The sequence below is a fragment of the Aspergillus multicolor genome (assembly GCF_047715735.1).
Source record: "Aspergillus multicolor strain CBS 133.54 unplaced genomic scaffold BDW74scaffold_17, whole genome shotgun sequence".
Classification (NCBI taxonomy): domain Eukaryota; kingdom Fungi; phylum Ascomycota; class Eurotiomycetes; order Eurotiales; family Aspergillaceae; genus Aspergillus; species Aspergillus multicolor.
The window spans coordinates 56,360-72,499 of NW_027395968.1; the positions used below are offsets into that span (position 1 = coordinate 56,360).

Genomic DNA, 16,140 nt, shown 5'->3' on the forward strand with positions numbered 1-16,140 from the left:
AAGGCTACCATACCTACAGTACTCCAGGGTAACGATATACGACAAGGCATAGTGCTTAGAGGTTGTCCGGAGAGCCAGACCATGTGCTAAGTGTCTGATATATTTAACCCAGGCACTTTAAATACAATGGTTAGTGTTTAGGCATTATTGCTGTAAGTCAAACGAAGTTTATATAAGTGAGTACTGATGAAGTTGGTAGGACCTCTTCTCCTCCAGGAGTGCCCCTAATTAGACCCCCAAGCATGAATGTGCTTTTACTGGCAGAGTGATTGCAAACTTCCTGTATTGCGCAGTGTAAAATGGATAAAGAGCTAGCCAGTAGCATAGTCTTTGAGAGGATTGCTATAAATAAGTTATTAGCTAGCCGTCGAGACTATGGAATGTTTCCTATAGATGGTAAGAAGGGACAGCTTTAGAAGAGGAGGGGAGTTAGTAGGATATTATATAGATGAGTTGACCTATTTTGAATGGATGTTTAGAAGAGAGGTAATGCAGTTGAGTTGTTTTAAGAAATAAAAGTTATAAGCACATGTTAGCATGGTCAAGATGGAAGACTTGAAGATAGGCTGAGGGTTGTTGTTGGCTAGGACCACACGCGAAAGCAGGCAATATGACGTTTTGGGATACTAGAGAACATGGATTTAGGGTAATGTGGCCTTGAAGATATATTTAAGTAATGAAAGGCTTAAGGAATATATACTTAATTGATTCATATATAAATAAAGAAGTTCTGGTTTATTTAAGCTGTGGTATTGTTTGAGAAGAGAAGAAGAGGAAGGGGGGGGGGGATGAGATAAAAGCAGGTTTCTAAATTTGTACTTGGTGGATTTTGTGTTAGTTTGTTTTAGGCAATGTGTTACCATAGTAGTAATGTAGCATATCATGCCCCGGCAAGGGGGCAGTATATCTGTTCCCAAATACTTGCGAACCTAAGACGAATAAGAGCAGCGTAAGCGCTCAGCTAGCCAGATTGCAAGCAATGCCTTGTTTGGAATGAAGCATGAATGGGAACTGGACTTGTGATGCTTTTTTCTGGTTTCAGCACATCTATATGCAGGAACAGGAGACATCCTTGTCCGATTCCAATGTCTCAAAAATAAACTTGGCCGTTGGGGATTGTGGTACCAACCATATCAATATCCGATATCCCCAAGAGCTTGATTGGCATATCCAAATCTTCCTCACCGTCATTGGGTTCACGGATGACTTCCCCTAAAAGCCAAGGTGATTGACTCGAAGAAACATCAGGATTTGGTACATCCGTCGTCGTTTTTCCGCAGAGACATCTCATGGTTTGTCACGGAGTAGAAATCGTAACTTGATCGGGTGTGTTCTTAGTTACGGTAATCGTCCAGAACCATAGTGAGTCGCATATGCAGTCCATCCCGAAGACTCAACTGTATACAGAAACTGTACCTGGTTAGCTGGGCATTCAAACGCCATGAAGCCGACAAGATAGAGTCAGGTAAAGACTAACCGGAGTTCTGGTGTCTGTACCTATCGCGGTACTATGGTAAGTACCAGAACATCAGGGTCAGCGTCCTCGTCCTCGCCCCTAGAACAGAACAGGTTAACTCTATATTGACTATTATTATATTACCATAGTCTCCAGCCTGCGGGTTGATTGTCCCAGCGTGGCTATATGCAGTGATTCTGTTTAATCAAGCGGACTTGATTCTTCCAGTCTGCTCGCTTGAGATTAGTTAGGTCATATCCTCTTTGTCGCTACTAATTATAAGAGGGTCCTGCTTAGTATCATAAAACAGCATCCCCTGCGGGGTGTGGTGCCATAGTTAGAATTGTCCCTGGCGTGGTTGTTAACAAACTGCCTGTATAAATTATGCCGTGTGTAAATGTTAAACGCTCTTACGTTAACCACGGCCCGCGTAAGAGTACCGCCAGTGCATTACGAAACAGGTGCGCCTGGGAAACTCGTGCCTATTACGCTATGAGACGATTAAAATCAGCAGAATATACCTCGCGTAAACAACGGAAAAGGGACTTACTTGGGCGAACGTCTCCCAGCGGAGATCCAAGTTCTTGCCATAAGGTTGAAGGGTGATCAGGCGACTGACTTCCTCCTTGGTTTTTCTAGAACGACATGTTTCTTCCAAGTCTTGATGGCCTCGAGGCCGGCCAGGCGAGTTGTCGGCCGGGGTAAAGGCGACCCGTCCTCGAGCGGGCACACTTGGTTGTGTCCCACATGGGCCAGAACTCTTCCGATTCATGGTAAACCGAGGACACCTAGGTAGTATGATTTCGACCTGTGACGTCGCGCGGTGGATCCTCCAAGGATTCTGTGAAAGTCTCCCCGCGCATGCAGCACTAGACGGTTGGGCTGCAGGGGACGCATATTGCTCTGACGGTCTTTTTGCTATTAAAGTCGAACCGGCACTGACCACTCTAAGGTCCATCTGTAGACTCCTAACCTAATGAGTTTCTTCTTGATCTTGACCGTTCTGCTCCCGTTCTGACTGTCATGCTTCTACCTGTCCTTGCTGCGCCGCTCGTACGCTAGCCATCCCACCAGTTCTTCTCAAAGGCCCGCATAGAAGCCACCTGCAAGTTATCAACTAGTCGTTCGTACGAGGTTTATGGAAGCAGATAGTACTATATGCCGGAGGCGTTTCTCCAAGCTACATCACCTGCCTCTCCACTTCCTTCGGCACTGGGGGTGGCACGGAGTCCTAACAGCGGGCGAAGATCAAAATATCGCCACCACTTACAAGAGGGTGTCGCGTAGCTTTTTCCATCGGAATGTATAGGTATACACGAGCCACCCTGCAGACTTCCAGATCGAAGAGTCTGGTGTCCTAGGGCACCTACACTAGAAGGGTTCCCTGTGCACGTCTACATTTTTATAGATAGAGAGAGCCATCGCCCTCTTTGGGCCAGCTTCCAAGCTGTAGTCCCGATTCGAGAAGCCTTCAATGCGTACTGGTATGACTCTGTTTCCGTGGTAGGGGCCTGCGCGGTCTGTCAGGAAACATTGATTCGAAGGAGTACGTAGAGCAGCACCACAGACAAGGCAAAGCTACCATGCCTCATTGAGCAGCATGGCTGATAACGACATGCCAGCTCGTCGTGACTATCTTCGAAACCAGCTGCGCTAGCCCGTTTACCTAACGGCGGTGACTCGCATAGAGCAGAAGCACGAGCAAAGACCATACCGTTGAACTCGTTCCATAGGTACTTACACATTGTAGGTCCTGCATCGAGCAGCATCCCAGCAAAGTTACCATAACTGTTAGATATCCCTGACCTCTATGATTGTTGCGTTAGCAAGCACCACGAGCAGCGGCCCATCTTGAGTGATCGACGCTGAACACCATGGCGCGAGAAGGTAGTGGCCACTAGGCATCAAAGCACCCTACCATAGTACCAAAGTGTAGATACTGGCGCATGGTCAACGCTTTTCCACTCCGTGCTTTCCTGGACATGAGTGCGTGCCAGTGTAAAAAGATAAGGGAAGAATATAGCCCTCCAAGACGCTGTTCTATTCTATTACCTTCGAAGGAAATAACCGCGTAATAGCAGGTTAAACAAAAACATGCTTATGGGGGACCCATGAGAGCGAGACAAGAGACCCGCAAAGAAAATACCTACCTAGGTAAGGTTAGATGCCATGCCTACCGTACGCACCCTGCATCTTGGCTGCTGGGGATTCCCGCTCCAACCCTGAGAAGCGGTACGAGTTCTTTGCAATGTTTTAGTATCCAACCTTTCAGTTCGCCTAGCTTGTCTATACACCGGACGTTTGATGCTTCTCCCGGGGTACCGAATATCCTCATGCATGCTCCCAGCCGCGGAGCACCTTCGCGGCACAGACATTGTAAGATCCATGCTTCGTCTTCATCAAATACGGCGGACCCTATGTGTATGTGTACGTGGACGTGGACGTGTGGACCAGGCATGCAGCGGCATGTCGCTGTTTCTAAATGGCCGGGGGCATCCGGAGGGCATTGTATCCTCGTAGAAGTCTTCGTGTCAGGCAACTATGGTACCTAGGTACAGCTCCGTCTCATGTTCTTGTTCACAAACTGTTTCTCAGTTGGCTTACACTCAGAGCCTGTTCCACTCTCATTCCAGAGTGAAAAGAATTCCGGGCCAAATCTCGACATGACGATGAACTCTTTGCTGTCAATGGGTGCATCGAAGGAAAAAACATAACTAGGTCTCTGGAACTTTAGCTAATTACCGGAAATAAGGTCTTTGAGCGCATCGATCGCAGTCTGAGAGTTCGTGATGGTGTAGGCCTCTCCCATACCATATGATTGAGTGCAAGAATATTCTGGTTCAGCTTGCTCGAGGTATGCTGCGGAGTCTCATGCTCGTAAGGCCCGACATGGTGTACGATGTTGTACGGTCGGTGAACCCGCAGGAACCCTGAGATCCGTGGTTGGTTTGTGGCGTCTCTGATGGGGGATCCCGCACGAAGCCTTTGCTGCCGGAACGACATAATCTCGAGCTCTATCGTCTTGGACGCTTATCATCCCCTTTGCCGATGGGACGCAGGGCGGGCACCATGCCACGTATTCACTGAGTTTGCGCAAGGGGCCAGTGGCCAGTCACGACTTGTGGTTTAGATACACTTGCGCCTGCGCGGAACACTCGCTGCCGGTGGGGCTGAAGGGACCAGAAGGAGCCCATGTCTCACTGGTAGGCAGCTTTGCGGCCCCAGGCCCGTAACGTCGAGTGACGTCTCATCGCGCGGCACGAAACTATACGCAGTGGGTGTTAGCATGTCTGGCGCGGCAGAGGACGAGACGGACTTACTTACCTTCAGCGATGCATATCTTGGGATATAAGCAGCCGCACGCTAACTGGTTCGGGAATGGAATCGAGCACCAGGTATGGTATCTTTGCCTCTGACGGCGCCGCGCAGCGGACCATGCGGAGGGTTGTGATCCCTCGTCGAAGACTCACTGCGAGTCCGTTTCCAAGGTATCCTCCCATGGTTTCCCGGAGGATTCGTCCAATGGCGTCAACTCGAACAGGAAATCGACCATGTCTTGCTCATTGCCGAACATCTTATCTCAAACATCCGACATGAGCCACCGCCTGACTTTCGTGTCTGCGTCATGAATGCGCGCTCGCAGCCCTAGGTCGTGGTACGCTTCATAAAGGCTGCCTTGCCTGTACCGGGACCCGGACGTTCGAGACTTGCTCAGATAAACGGCCAGAGCAAAAGGAAGACAACGTCGTCTTCTATGCAGGATGGCAAGAGCAAACGGTCATGCTGCTTGGCCAGGCAGAGACAGGCGAGACCTGCCGGGGCAGCGAGCGCAGTGATACGGGACGTGCGGGCTCGGTCATAATAACACTCGCGCAGCCCAATGCGCGGACATGTCCTTGTCCAAGACATTCTGAGTGATGAATGAGGCGTGATGGTGACGGTTTGACCGGTCGGCCACTATTCAGGGACGAGGGGACGCAAAGCCATATGGCTTTCTCCACGACGTTGCATTGGAATTATGCATGGCTTCCATCAACAGTCAATGGCTACGGTGCATTACACTATCTACCTAAGGTACATGAGAAATATACGACATGGGAGACATGGGAGACATGGGAGACATGGGAGACATGGGAGACATGGGAGACATGGGAGACATGGGAGGTAGGACATAAGAGACACGAGAGACAAGACATAAGAGGAATGCATCCGAGGTCCCATGGAAGGGACCCCACGAGGAGTCGATGTCTGGATAATACTCAGGAAGGAGAGAATGGAGCGCGCTTCGCCGGGGATCGACGAGATATTTATACCCCGTGGGGTGGGGTGTGAATCTCGCGAAAATCGAGCGCAGGGAAGAGGATGGTCACCTCGGGGGTTCCTAGACGGTGTGTTTCACGGACTCGGTTACTGTTCCTTGGAATGTTTGGTCGACGCCGCAATTGAGCGTAGGAGATATCCCTTACGTGGTGAAGCTGCAGGTGCACGGTGGCTGCGGCTAGCCCTAATTCACCCAACTCCTCCGTCTTCCGCGTGCCTCTTCAGACTGGCCCGTCAGCGACCCTTGAATCTGGGGCTCCTATTCCGAAGTCGCTCAGCTGGCCATCACTACGGCTTAGTAGATGCCTCCTGATGAGCTACGACTTTCTCTGTGCGACCGAAAGATGACTGTCGGAAGACTTGCGGCGACTGCTGCGTCAAGATATGGATGGGCGGCCAACCCACTCTTCGCGCCACTGAGAACGGAGGCTAACCCATTCAATGCGTTTGATTTTAGATGTGACTGAGAGGACGAAGGGCAGAGGGGGAAATTTCTGGAATAGTCACTGCGCGGGTCGTCAATACAGCGGTCACCCAGCTCTGCCCGAGAACCCTAGCTAGTGACGGATCATTCTCAGCGCTTCACCAGATCAGTTGGACTCAGCAGTAAGAGACAGCGCCTGGCAAGATGCTGCTGACGCTCTAGGTCAAAGCTAAGTTCAGCTAGCTGCTGAACGCGCGTTGAATTTGCGGGGGAGTTAGGGCTTGGATCTTGCCGTCTTTTCGTCGCTAAACGTTGACGAGAAAATGAAACCCGCCGTGCAATCATCTCAGAGTCGTGTGTCTGCGTCTGTGGCCAATCCTGCGATTTTAGATGCTTACCCAAAGGTCTTGTTTTGTTTTCGCCGTTCTTCTGCGAGGTGAAAGGCCCGGAGAGGGCCTGAGGTCCAGGTGCCAGTCACGACGCCTTCCAGTCTCCGGCCCGAGATGCCAGCACCGCAGACTGTGAATTTTGCTTTTCAATTTTCAGAGCATAACACTCGACCATATTCTGTCACAGATGCTGGCGGGACCTGGACGCTCTCGTGCCCGACGCTCGGCTCACTTGTGGTGGCCGAGCTGAGCTCCGGAGGATCTACAGCAGGAACTCAAACTGGAGGACCCTTGCAACTAGGTACCTCATACAGCTGAAGAGATGGAATTGAGGTTGGCCTGTTAGGTAGGTTTGGTCGCTCGCTGCATCTCCAGGTCGTCGTCCTCTCGTCAACTGAGTCTTCGTGCGCTACGCTGTTTCCATGGTTCGCGACAAGCGTCGAGTATTGGTCCCATCAAGGCTCAAGGACAGGGTGAAGGCAAGAAGATTTCAGCGGCCATAGAAAATTGTCCAAGGCATCTCACCCGGATCATGACGAGGCGCCATCCCTTTCAGTCAATGTGACCGCGGCATTCACAACGGTACCCCGCCGTCTGAACCTACGAACTCAGCGATGTTCGCGGCTGGGTTGGCTGGAGTCCGCCAGTTCTTTGAGAAGGAGGCCTGGAAGACGATCGATTACTACGACGACCGGCATTAGCTCTCACCAAGGCTGCCCCGAATCCCAGCTCTATGCGAATCCTCTGCTCTTCCTTACGAGCGTACACTGACCCCTCTTCCAGCTCATGTATGGGGAGGGCACCGCGAGTCCGAACGTCGACGTCTCCTCCAAGATTTCTCAGCCAGCACAGCAAACTTAACTAACACACCACAGGAACGTCGAGCCCTAGATCATCTGTAGTCCGAGGCAGGCCGCCAGTGCACTTGCACTTCCCTAAGGCGCTTCGCCGCAGATGCGGGACCATCACGTCGACCCGGGGCGCATTTGAAGGCTTTTGGAACCGCGGGTTCATGGGAAGAAGAAGCAGGACGTACGGATGGTCTCGCTCGACGAGGTAGGTGAGTGGAAACGGCATTGGCAATGTCGCGGTTTTTCTCGGGGGGGCCGCGTCGAATTCATCGGGAATGGTTCCAGAGAGGGCACGAGCAAAGTGTATCGAATTGAGCGCCACCTGCGCCATCATCCAGAGGGCCAGGTACGGTGCGAAGCTCGAACCGCTGTCAAGACCTGCGTCATGATTCTTGGATTGCTCTCTTGAACGATGAGGTGGCATTGCTTGCATCGTGAGAGTTCGCGCTCAAGCCCAAGACTGCCAGGGGGTCATGCCCGAAGCGGAACTACCCTGCGCAAGCTAGAGTATGCCCTGAGTGATAAGAGAACTACATCACCAGCGTCCAATCATTTTATCAAGGGTCAACGGCCGTTGGGATCAGCGCTCCAGGGTCCAATGATACTCCACCCCCGAAGTCTGCCCAGAGCGCCATGCCCAGGCCCTAAGCTAAGCCTTGCGCTGTAGCCTTGGCCTCTCCCTACGTCATTTGTATACACATTGAGGTCTATATATTCAATGAGAAGATACGTATTGTGCAGAAAAAGGGCAGCGAAGGGCCAATTTGATTGCAGTCGCGAGCAGACTTCCATCGAGTTTCAGACCTCAAGACTCATACCCACAGCATAGCAGCATTATCCATCCCGACTCCAGGTACGCCCGCACAAAGAAGAAACTCTAACTCATCCGAAGTCATGAATACTAATTCCAGCTTTAGGTCTAGAACCTAATATCCCACAGTCACCATGTCCAACACCTCCAATTCCTCCATAATCCCCTTGGGCAACCCCCGCTGCGCGTCACATGCCAACGACCTCCCCTCCAGCCTCCCACCCTCAACCAGCTACTGCGCAACCCCCGTCTACCTAACCTGGAATACAACCAACAAAACAAACACAAGCTGGATCACCGCAAGCGCAGGTAACGACCCCGTGACCTCGCTGAAAGAGTGCTGTGCGCTCGCGAACGAAGATAGCAGGATGGATGTGGACGTGGGGTATTTCGGGCCGGAAAATTGCACGGCGTATTGCAATATCACGGCCGAGGCGAAGGGGGACATTGAGCAGTGTATTAGCCATATGGGTGCGGAGTTGGGGGTTTGGAGGTGTGTTGTTGATGAGAGTTTGGAGGGGGGTGCAAGGGGACTTAGGGCTAGGACTGGCAAAGGGGGGTGGGGAGGGTTTATTGTGTTAGGGGTGGTGGTTGGGTCGTTTATGGCTTCGTTGTGAGGGTGTTGGGGGTGGGTTTGCTGGTTGTTTATGTGCTTGGTTAGCATAGCTTGCTTTCTAGCGATATGGCTTAATGTATTAGATGATTTCTTATTTGACTACGTATATTGCGGACGGCAGCCTGGACTAGGGATATAGCACTGAGCATCCATTTCCACGTCGACTCCCTAAAAACTAAGGCCGGCCGTTCAGACGGGGGACATCGCTGCGCTGCTCAAACAAAGCCAGAGGATCTTCCTCACCACGGTTTCCGGCCCGAAAAGCTTCAGACCGCAAGCAGGAGAGGCTTGGAAGGAAAGTCTGTGTACGGCAATTAAGGACAGGCAATATTATTGGAGCTTCGTGAATAGACCCTGGCGTTCCTATATCGACTCTGGGCAAAAGCCGGGGCCAGCCCGCGTGAAGTGAATGTGAGGGCAGGACAAATACGGACGTTCATATTGCAGGAAAGATGTCTTCTATCGTAGGAGTTATCTATCAGGGGTAAAAGGAACCGGTATCAAGTCTATAAGTCCAACCGTAGAAGGGAAGAGAAAGCCCGGCAGGAAGGGGACAAACGCTGAACACCATATCGCCAAAATGGATATCACAACAAAGAAAAATCATCCAGACTGCTTGGGAAAAGAGCAGCTAGAAAGCCTCAGGACATGGTCTGCGGACACATCCAATCCCGCAAACCCAGCCGTATCCCAGCACGCTCACAAGCCTCCTTCGACGGCTCAACCATCTCATAAACACGCGGCTTGATGACGAGACCACCACTGCCCTCCCAATCCCCATCCCCAGAAGTCTCCACGTCCTCCTCATCATCATGAAAGAAGCCCTCGATATCGAAGTCTCTCAGCTGTTTGAATCGTCCGTTCTTCCTTGCCTCAAGCACGAGCCCAATCTGCCCTAGCAACATCCCCAACGAGCGCTCTTTGCAGTCCTCAACATACAACCTCTCAATCCCCTCCGGTAGAACCTCAGTGAGTGGCGTCACGGGCTCAAACGAGTATTGGATATCAAGCAAATTCGTCAACCGGATCCGCAGGTCTTTCAGCGCCGTGAAGTCCGCAAGCGAGCCGAACCACTCCTCGTAACTTTCGTTTAGCCCGCCGATCGTGAAGGGGAGGTGCGTGCCGAAGTTATCGAGCCAGAGCGTTTCGAGTGTGGATTTGTGGCGTGAAAGGGAGGCGTTGAATGCGGAAGGTTGGAAGCCCTCGGACAACAGGAGGGCGTCGGTGTGTTGGTACTTGAAGGATTTAAGGGCCCGGCAGGAGGGGTGGCCCAGGAGGGTTTTCAGCCCGTTGAAGGCATTGCTTGAGGTGAAGGTTATCTCTGAAAGCTGGTGGTTTTGCTCGCTGGGGGGTTCTTCTGTTTGCTGGGGTGCGAGGTGGATCAAGGGTTGTTCTTCGCTTGCCTCGAGCTCTGGTCGATATTCGATGAGAGAGTCCACGGCGACTCGACTCAGCGACGGCATCTGTAGGAATGGTTGGATTTGCGCCGGTGAAAAGGTGCCATTGGCATCATCGTCCCGAGTTACCTGCCTCAGGGACACTTCCTGCAGCAGGGTAAACGCCAGGCGCTCATCGAGGGGCTTTTGCTGCGTCGCGGCCCTCTGAAGTAATCGGTCGAGATAGCCGCGGGATTCTAAGCTATGCGATGGATAAACCAGCCTGAGCTGTCGGACGTTGGGTACTGACGCGAGCAGAAGCGCCATCCAAGCCTCGTCCATGCCGTCGCTCAGGTCGTTTTCCCATTGCACTTGCTCTTCCGGCGAATGAGCGAAGGCCTCCTCGGATTTCGAGAACAGCGCGAGCTCATCCTGGACAATGCGAGGCTGCGCATCCTCGAACGTCCAGCCGTCGAAATCCAGAGACCGTACCGCATTGGCCAGCGCCGGTCGCAACGTTATCGTCTTCAGGAACGACTGGACTTCCGAGCGGCTCTTGAGAGACGCTGTACGATACAGCGCGCGAGAGAACAGCTCGTGGAAGCGATGGTTGACGAAGACGGCATTGTAGCGGTCACCGTGGTCTTCGAGATGATCCGCAATGAGGAAGAGGATATCGTCGTTGAGGTTATCCATCTCGCGATGCTTCATTTGAAAGTGTGGTGGAGTTTGAGCACGAAAGGTGGGTGGAGGCATAGCGGCTATATAGCGAACGGCGCTTTGTCCTGCGAAACCCCAAAGCTCTTTGAGACTTTGACCCATTCAGCCTTTCAGCTTGAGACAAGTGAATTCAAGCTGCATGAATTTGCCTGATCTTCAAAGGGCAGCGAATCAGACTGCAATTGTGCCTTCTAGAGTGGGTTGAGCTTTGATGGCGCATCCGCGGTTCCACCCCAGAGCCGGACTCTGACGTCGGAAGAAGGACTAGCGAGCATGGCGTTTCACCAGAACATCTAATCGAACGACTGCCGGAAGCCAGAGTCGGCGATGGCCATGGTTCGCACCCAGGTTGGGACTGCTTGCAGTTGAGAATGTGCAGCGCATTCACCCATTGACTTCACTACCTAGGTAGAATACCCCAAATAAAATGGCTTCTCTATAGTGATGCCGCTTGGTGATGCAAGACGGGAGAGGAAGGCAAGGCGAGTCGGCAGTGAATCGGTGGCTCTAATTCGACCAGATCCCAAACTCTGAGCAATTCGCCACGGTGGAGCTGCCGAAGATTCTTCACTCAGGGCCTTCGGAGCTTCGCCGAGACCGAGAATCTCCCGCTTGACGTTGTACGGAGAGAGCAGTTTACTCCGCAGGATGCCGGAATATATACTCCAAGAGTCGCTTATGCATGAGACAACTTCAGAGTGCAGAGATCTACTCTATACGATGTAGGGCTCGGTAAATCCTACGGGAGACGCGCTTTGGGCGTTTCTTGCTCTCGGACGGGAAGACGCTCTCTGAAAGAGGGAAGTTACTCGATACGAGGCGATTGCGAACTGACCATCGAAGAAAGAATGTCACATTGAAGAACGGGCCTCGAGTGCAAGATTCCTGAAGGAGCTCAGGGCGTCCAGATTAGGACCTGGAAGCAGCTGCCCAGGTGTTCCAATTCCTCAAGACATCTCAACAGTTCTCCGACAAAAGCAAGAAGCCTTAACCTCAACATCCGCCCCAGCAGCCGCAAACTTGAGCTGCTGCTTCACGATTCTCGCCTCAGCATGTCGTCCAAGTTTCACGAGACACTCATGCCACCCCTGCAGCGACCAGACGTTGTTCGGGTGCTGCAGCGCCCTGGGCAGCGTGTCGTCCATGCCTAGGTCAGCACTATACACAGCCTCCGCTTCTTCAACTCTGTCCTGTTCCAGCAATAGAGCACCGTAGGCATGCCGGGTTGGCTGCATCCAGCCCCAGGGCTCGTCATAGGGGAGGTTATCGTCTAGCTCGATCGAGCGCCGGAGGTGGGCGAAGGCGGAGTCGTAGTTGCCGCGGCGGTACTCGAGCTCGCCGTCTAGCATGGCGGATGCAATGGCTAGGATATCGGTGCAGGTGTTATTGAAGAGCATCCTGCTGCTTGGGGCGCGCTTGAAGCTGTTTTGGAAGAGCTCGCGCTCGTGAGCAGCTTCGTCAACTCTCCCTGTCGCCGCGAACGCAACGCCCCGGCCGTAGTGTATCATCGCCGTCGTAATACAGTATAGCTCCTGATCAATGGGAACATCAAGACCCAGCAACTGCTCCCACCGTCCAAACCGAATAAGCACATGCACTCTCATCGCCAGGAACCCCTCTAGCCAATCCGCCATCGGCGGCGACTGTATCCGCAGCAGCTCCTCAGGAATCTGACCCTCCAGCTCCTCCGCCGTCTCCAAAGCAACTTTCGACTGTCCCGCAAACATAGCCGCATAGATCCGGAAGTGGTAGTTGTGCGCCCGGTACAGGGTATAAAAATTCACTGGGCCGGCTTTCTCCACAAACCTCTTATCCGACTCGATCGCCTCAGAGTTCGAGGTTATCGCGCGCCGGTACTCACCGCAGAGGATATCCAAATGCGTCGGCATGTGATTCAGATGCCCTGCGTCGGGGACTAAACCGCGGAGAAGGTCTGCAACCAACAACGCCTTCTCCGGCGCACCGCTCATCTCCATGAGATGGATATACAGATGCAAGAGACCGGGGTGCTCCAACCCTCCAGGTGCATCAAGAGCGCGGTCAAGAACGTCCTTGATCTCCAGCGTCTTAGCCTTCGGCGCCGGCTTTCCAGTTCGTAGATCCCATAGCTCCCACGGCGTCAAATTCATGAGTGAATCCGCGTACAGCGCTGCGACGTCCAGGTCCTTGGGAAACCGCTCGTACACGGCGCGCATGGCGTCCGCGTACCCCTGGTTCCAAGCGCTGCAATCCTGCCCCGGTTGCTGCTGCGGGTAGCGGAACTGCACGGCGTCAATGAGAGCTGATTCGACTGGCGTAGCTGTGGCGGCGTGTTTCTTTGCATCGCGTGCGGCATCATGTGTTCTCCGCACGGTGGAAGCCAACTCGGCCTCGTCGAAGAACTGCCATGGTTTATTGTAATTGGGGCCTAGAGTGTAAGCGAGGCCCCAGTAGGCCATTGCGCAGTTTGGGTCGTGATCCACTGCATATCGGAAACATGTTGCTGCTTCTTCGTGGTTGAAGGCGTAGGTCCAGATCAGGCCGCGGTTGAACCAGGTCTGGGCTGTGGTGTTTGTCGTGCTTACGGGACGTTGATAGGTGCCCAGGTTGAAGTAATTGTCTTGAGATTCAGTAATTGTGTGTGTCATTGCTGCGGGTTGTGATTGTGAGGTTCAAGCGATATAGTCATGGTAGTTGTTGATGGTATGAGGGTGGGGTAGCTGGCGATGGATGGCATCACTTTAGTCCGCATACGAGGTGTCTACTTACGCTATCTCCGCTTGACTGTACTTTTACAAGACGAGGAACGGATGCCACCGCATCCATTGAGCTAAGTGGCTTTTCTGGTATGTAACATTATTGGAGATAGATCAATCAGTCAACACCGTGTATAGGCGCTATATTTTCCACGCCCAGCCTGGTAAGAAGCAGCAGCAGCGCATCAGCGCACAGCTATAATCCTTGCTCTCGACCGTCGCATAATAAAGCTCAGTGTTTTCCGCAAGCTCAGTCTCACGATGCAGTTCCAGATCAAGCTAACCAAGCCAGTATTATTGAGGCCGCCGAGTAAACACGTACAGTACGCCACGCATCGAAGGAAGACCGGCCGAGAACCGCACATGCATGCTAGGTAGGAAACCGTGTCCGAGCCGTCCATTTTCCTATCCTATTCTTGTTGATATACCCTATCCACGCATGTGACCGAAACGAAAAGATTGGTATGGTATAAAACGCTCGAAATTCGTCTATCGTAGTCCCAGGTCCGTCATTTCAACGTTCTCCGCGGATCCCATCCAGAGGATGTTGTTACACCTATTGTCCACCAAAGTCAGCGTCAATCAAGCCATTTTCGACGCTCGAGAAGCAGGGTGATCCAGGGTAGACGAATATTCCGCAGCCGCGTAGACGCACCGGATAAGCACAAGACCCAGGGTTCCCGTGGGCTTGCCATCAATGAATTCCTCTGTATCCCGCAGCAGCACGTTCATGTATGAATCAATGCTCTCCAAGCGGCCCTTGTACTCTGTTTGACCCCATTTCAGGCGAACGATGACCTCGGTTCCGACCCTATAGCGTTCTGTTAGATGCGGTTCTTTGAGACGAGCGGTCGGGCGGGATGCGGGATGGAAGTCGGTCGGCGTACCTAGCCTGGAGGAAGGGGCGGGGGTTCACAGGTTGAAGCTGTAGGAGAAAATATCAGCATCTAGTAGATTCAAAGATGAATTGAGCAGAGGAGCAGGAGCAGGAGGACATACACTCATCGCGGAAGGTTCTGAGCGGCTTGCGGTGTCTGGAATGCAGAAGTGTTTGGGGATGGAGCCAGTCCGTTCCAATGAGTAGATTCAGCAGCACAGATTATTATCTGCTGCAAGTCTAGTTGAAGAATGTCTTTTCTCGTAAAGGAGCGCGGAAGTCTGGTCAATTGCTGGGGTCCTTCGTCCAGCCGGAAAATGTGCTGGAGCTCGACGCGGTTTCTCTATCGCCCAATCAGGATAAGCGCCGAATCACCGCCTCCAAGATATTGCTGCCTCAACTATCAGGCCTCCAGGCATCATCGGCTTCATACACGGCTTCAAGCCTTGATCGAATAATTCATTACCTACTTAGACAAGTCCGAATGCCACACCTACCATACCTTATCACCGTCTCTCATTTGATCACTGTAGAGCTATCCCGCTTCAAGCCCGTCCCAGCTCCCACTTCAGCTCCTTAATCGCAACCTCATCCCCAGCCTTCTCATCATAATCATACCACTCTCCCTCCTGGAGATCAATGCCCGTGAAAGGCGTAGAAGACTCTACCCCCTTAGCCTCCCATTCTCCCTGTAGTCCATCCGTGTTAGCACTCATCTCTTCTCAAGAAACCAAAGACAACGAGGACCAACGCACATCAGGCTTAAACTCCGTAAACTCCAGCCCACGACACTCAAGGTCAATCACCTTCTGCCCTTTGCGCTTGTCATCGCCGGCAGCGTACGCATTGGGTCCGGACACGATGGACGCGGAGTGGGTTCTCTGTTTTCTATGTTAGTAACGCACGGTACTCGTCCTGCGATGCAATGCGACCAAAGTCCGCAAGGTCCTCAGTCAGCCACGCGGCGACGGGTCCGTATCCGTACCTGGCAGAGCTTGCACTTCCAGACAAAGTTCGCTTCGCCGCGACTTCCGGGGATTTCGTGTTGCTCCTGGTTCTTTTGTTAGCGGAGCTGATGATGATGATGATGGTTGCGCTGGTGAGGGGAACTGCAGCCTGCAGGTGGGAGCCGTACAAAGCGGTTGAAGCTGACCCAGTTCGGGTGCGTCTCGCGGCAGGACGTGCATTGCACCTTGAAGGTGTAGTAGTAGGGCGCGTCCTCGGTGTCCTGAGGACGGAGGTCGGTGACTCTGCTTTTTATTAGCGGGTGTTGATGATGAAGGGGAGCGGTTTGACGGTGCGGGGAAGCTGCTTGCGCGAAGTCGCGGCGGCGAGTTTTATGAATTTTTGCGGGCTTGGAACGCCAACTTACCCTGAGAGCTCTGCGGTGAGGACGAGAGAAAGCATTTTGGGGGGTTCGTTGCTTCTCAGATGTGATGATGACGGCTAAAGGTCAAGGTGGTGGTCGAAGTTCCGAGCGGGGCAAGTTGAAGCTTTTCGGCCGTTGTGAGGTTGTACTGCGGGCCGCAGCAACAGGGGGCGTGCACTGGCACACTACAAAGGCA

General features: G+C 52.7%; 5 protein-coding genes across 5 annotated transcripts; 1 reads left to right on the forward strand and 4 right to left on the reverse strand.

Annotated features, from left to right (window-relative positions):
* Positions 1-8,385: 8,385 nt before the first annotated feature.
* Positions 8,386-8,868, forward strand: BDW74DRAFT_179348 (uncharacterized protein; the record flags this gene model as incomplete). Its single annotated transcript, XM_073729443.1, has 1 exon — positions 8,386-8,868. One exon carries the CDS (start codon positions 8,386-8,388, stop codon positions 8,866-8,868), a length of 483 nt encoding a protein of 160 aa, XP_073582489.1.
* Positions 8,869-9,290: 422 nt separating this feature from the next.
* On the reverse strand, positions 9,291-11,220 carry BDW74DRAFT_155382 (uncharacterized protein). Its single transcript, XM_073724820.1, has one exon. The coding sequence runs from the start codon at positions 11,063-11,065 to the stop codon at positions 9,509-9,511; it is 1,557 nt and encodes a 518-aa protein (XP_073582490.1). The 5' UTR covers positions 11,066-11,220; the 3' UTR covers positions 9,291-9,508.
* Positions 11,221-11,633: 413 nt separating this feature from the next.
* On the reverse strand, positions 11,634-13,620 carry BDW74DRAFT_155384 (TPR domain protein). Its single transcript, XM_073724821.1, has one exon. It carries the CDS (start codon positions 13,588-13,590, stop codon positions 11,911-11,913), a length of 1,680 nt encoding a protein of 559 aa, XP_073582491.1. The 5' UTR covers positions 13,591-13,620; the 3' UTR covers positions 11,634-11,910.
* A 660-nt stretch (positions 13,621-14,280) lies between these two features.
* BDW74DRAFT_179351 (small nuclear ribonucleoprotein F) lies at positions 14,281-14,703 on the reverse strand (the record flags this gene model as incomplete). Its single annotated transcript, XM_073729445.1, has 3 exons — positions 14,281-14,509; positions 14,586-14,623; positions 14,698-14,703. The coding sequence occupies 3 exons, from the start codon at positions 14,701-14,703 to the stop codon at positions 14,281-14,283; spliced, it is 273 nt and encodes a 90-aa protein (XP_073582492.1).
* Positions 14,704-15,076: 373 nt separating this feature from the next.
* On the reverse strand, positions 15,077-16,119 carry BDW74DRAFT_33753 (CXXC motif containing zinc binding protein). The gene is made up of 5 exons (XM_073732552.1): positions 15,948-16,119; positions 15,711-15,825; positions 15,561-15,626; positions 15,331-15,456; positions 15,077-15,264 (listed from the first exon to the last, which is right to left on the reverse strand). The coding sequence occupies exons 1-5, from the start codon at positions 15,980-15,982 to the stop codon at positions 15,121-15,123; spliced, it is 486 nt and encodes a 161-aa protein (XP_073582493.1). The 5' UTR covers positions 15,983-16,119; the 3' UTR covers positions 15,077-15,120.
* Positions 16,120-16,140: the final 21 nt, after the last annotated feature.

Bases quoted from the DNA above. Each gene is read 5' to 3' on its own strand.
- BDW74DRAFT_155382 (XM_073724820.1), bottom strand. From the start codon at position 11,065: ATGGGTCAAAGTCTCAAAGAGCTTTGGGGTTTCGCAGGACAAAGCGCC.
- BDW74DRAFT_155384 (XM_073724821.1), bottom strand. From the start codon at position 13,590: ATGACACACACAATTACTGAATCTCAAGACAATTACTTCAACCTGGGC.
- BDW74DRAFT_33753 (XM_073732552.1), bottom strand. From the start codon at position 15,982: ATGCTTTCTCTCGTCCTCACCGCAGAGCTCTCAGG. The intron at 15,627-15,710 runs GTACGGCTCCCA...CAAAAGAACCAG, and splicing joins GGGTCAGCTTCAACCGCTTT to GAGCAACACGAAATCCCCGG. The intron at 15,457-15,560 runs GTACGGATACGG...CATAGAAAACAG, and splicing joins GGAAGTGCAAGCTCTGCCAG to AGAACCCACTCCGCGTCCAT.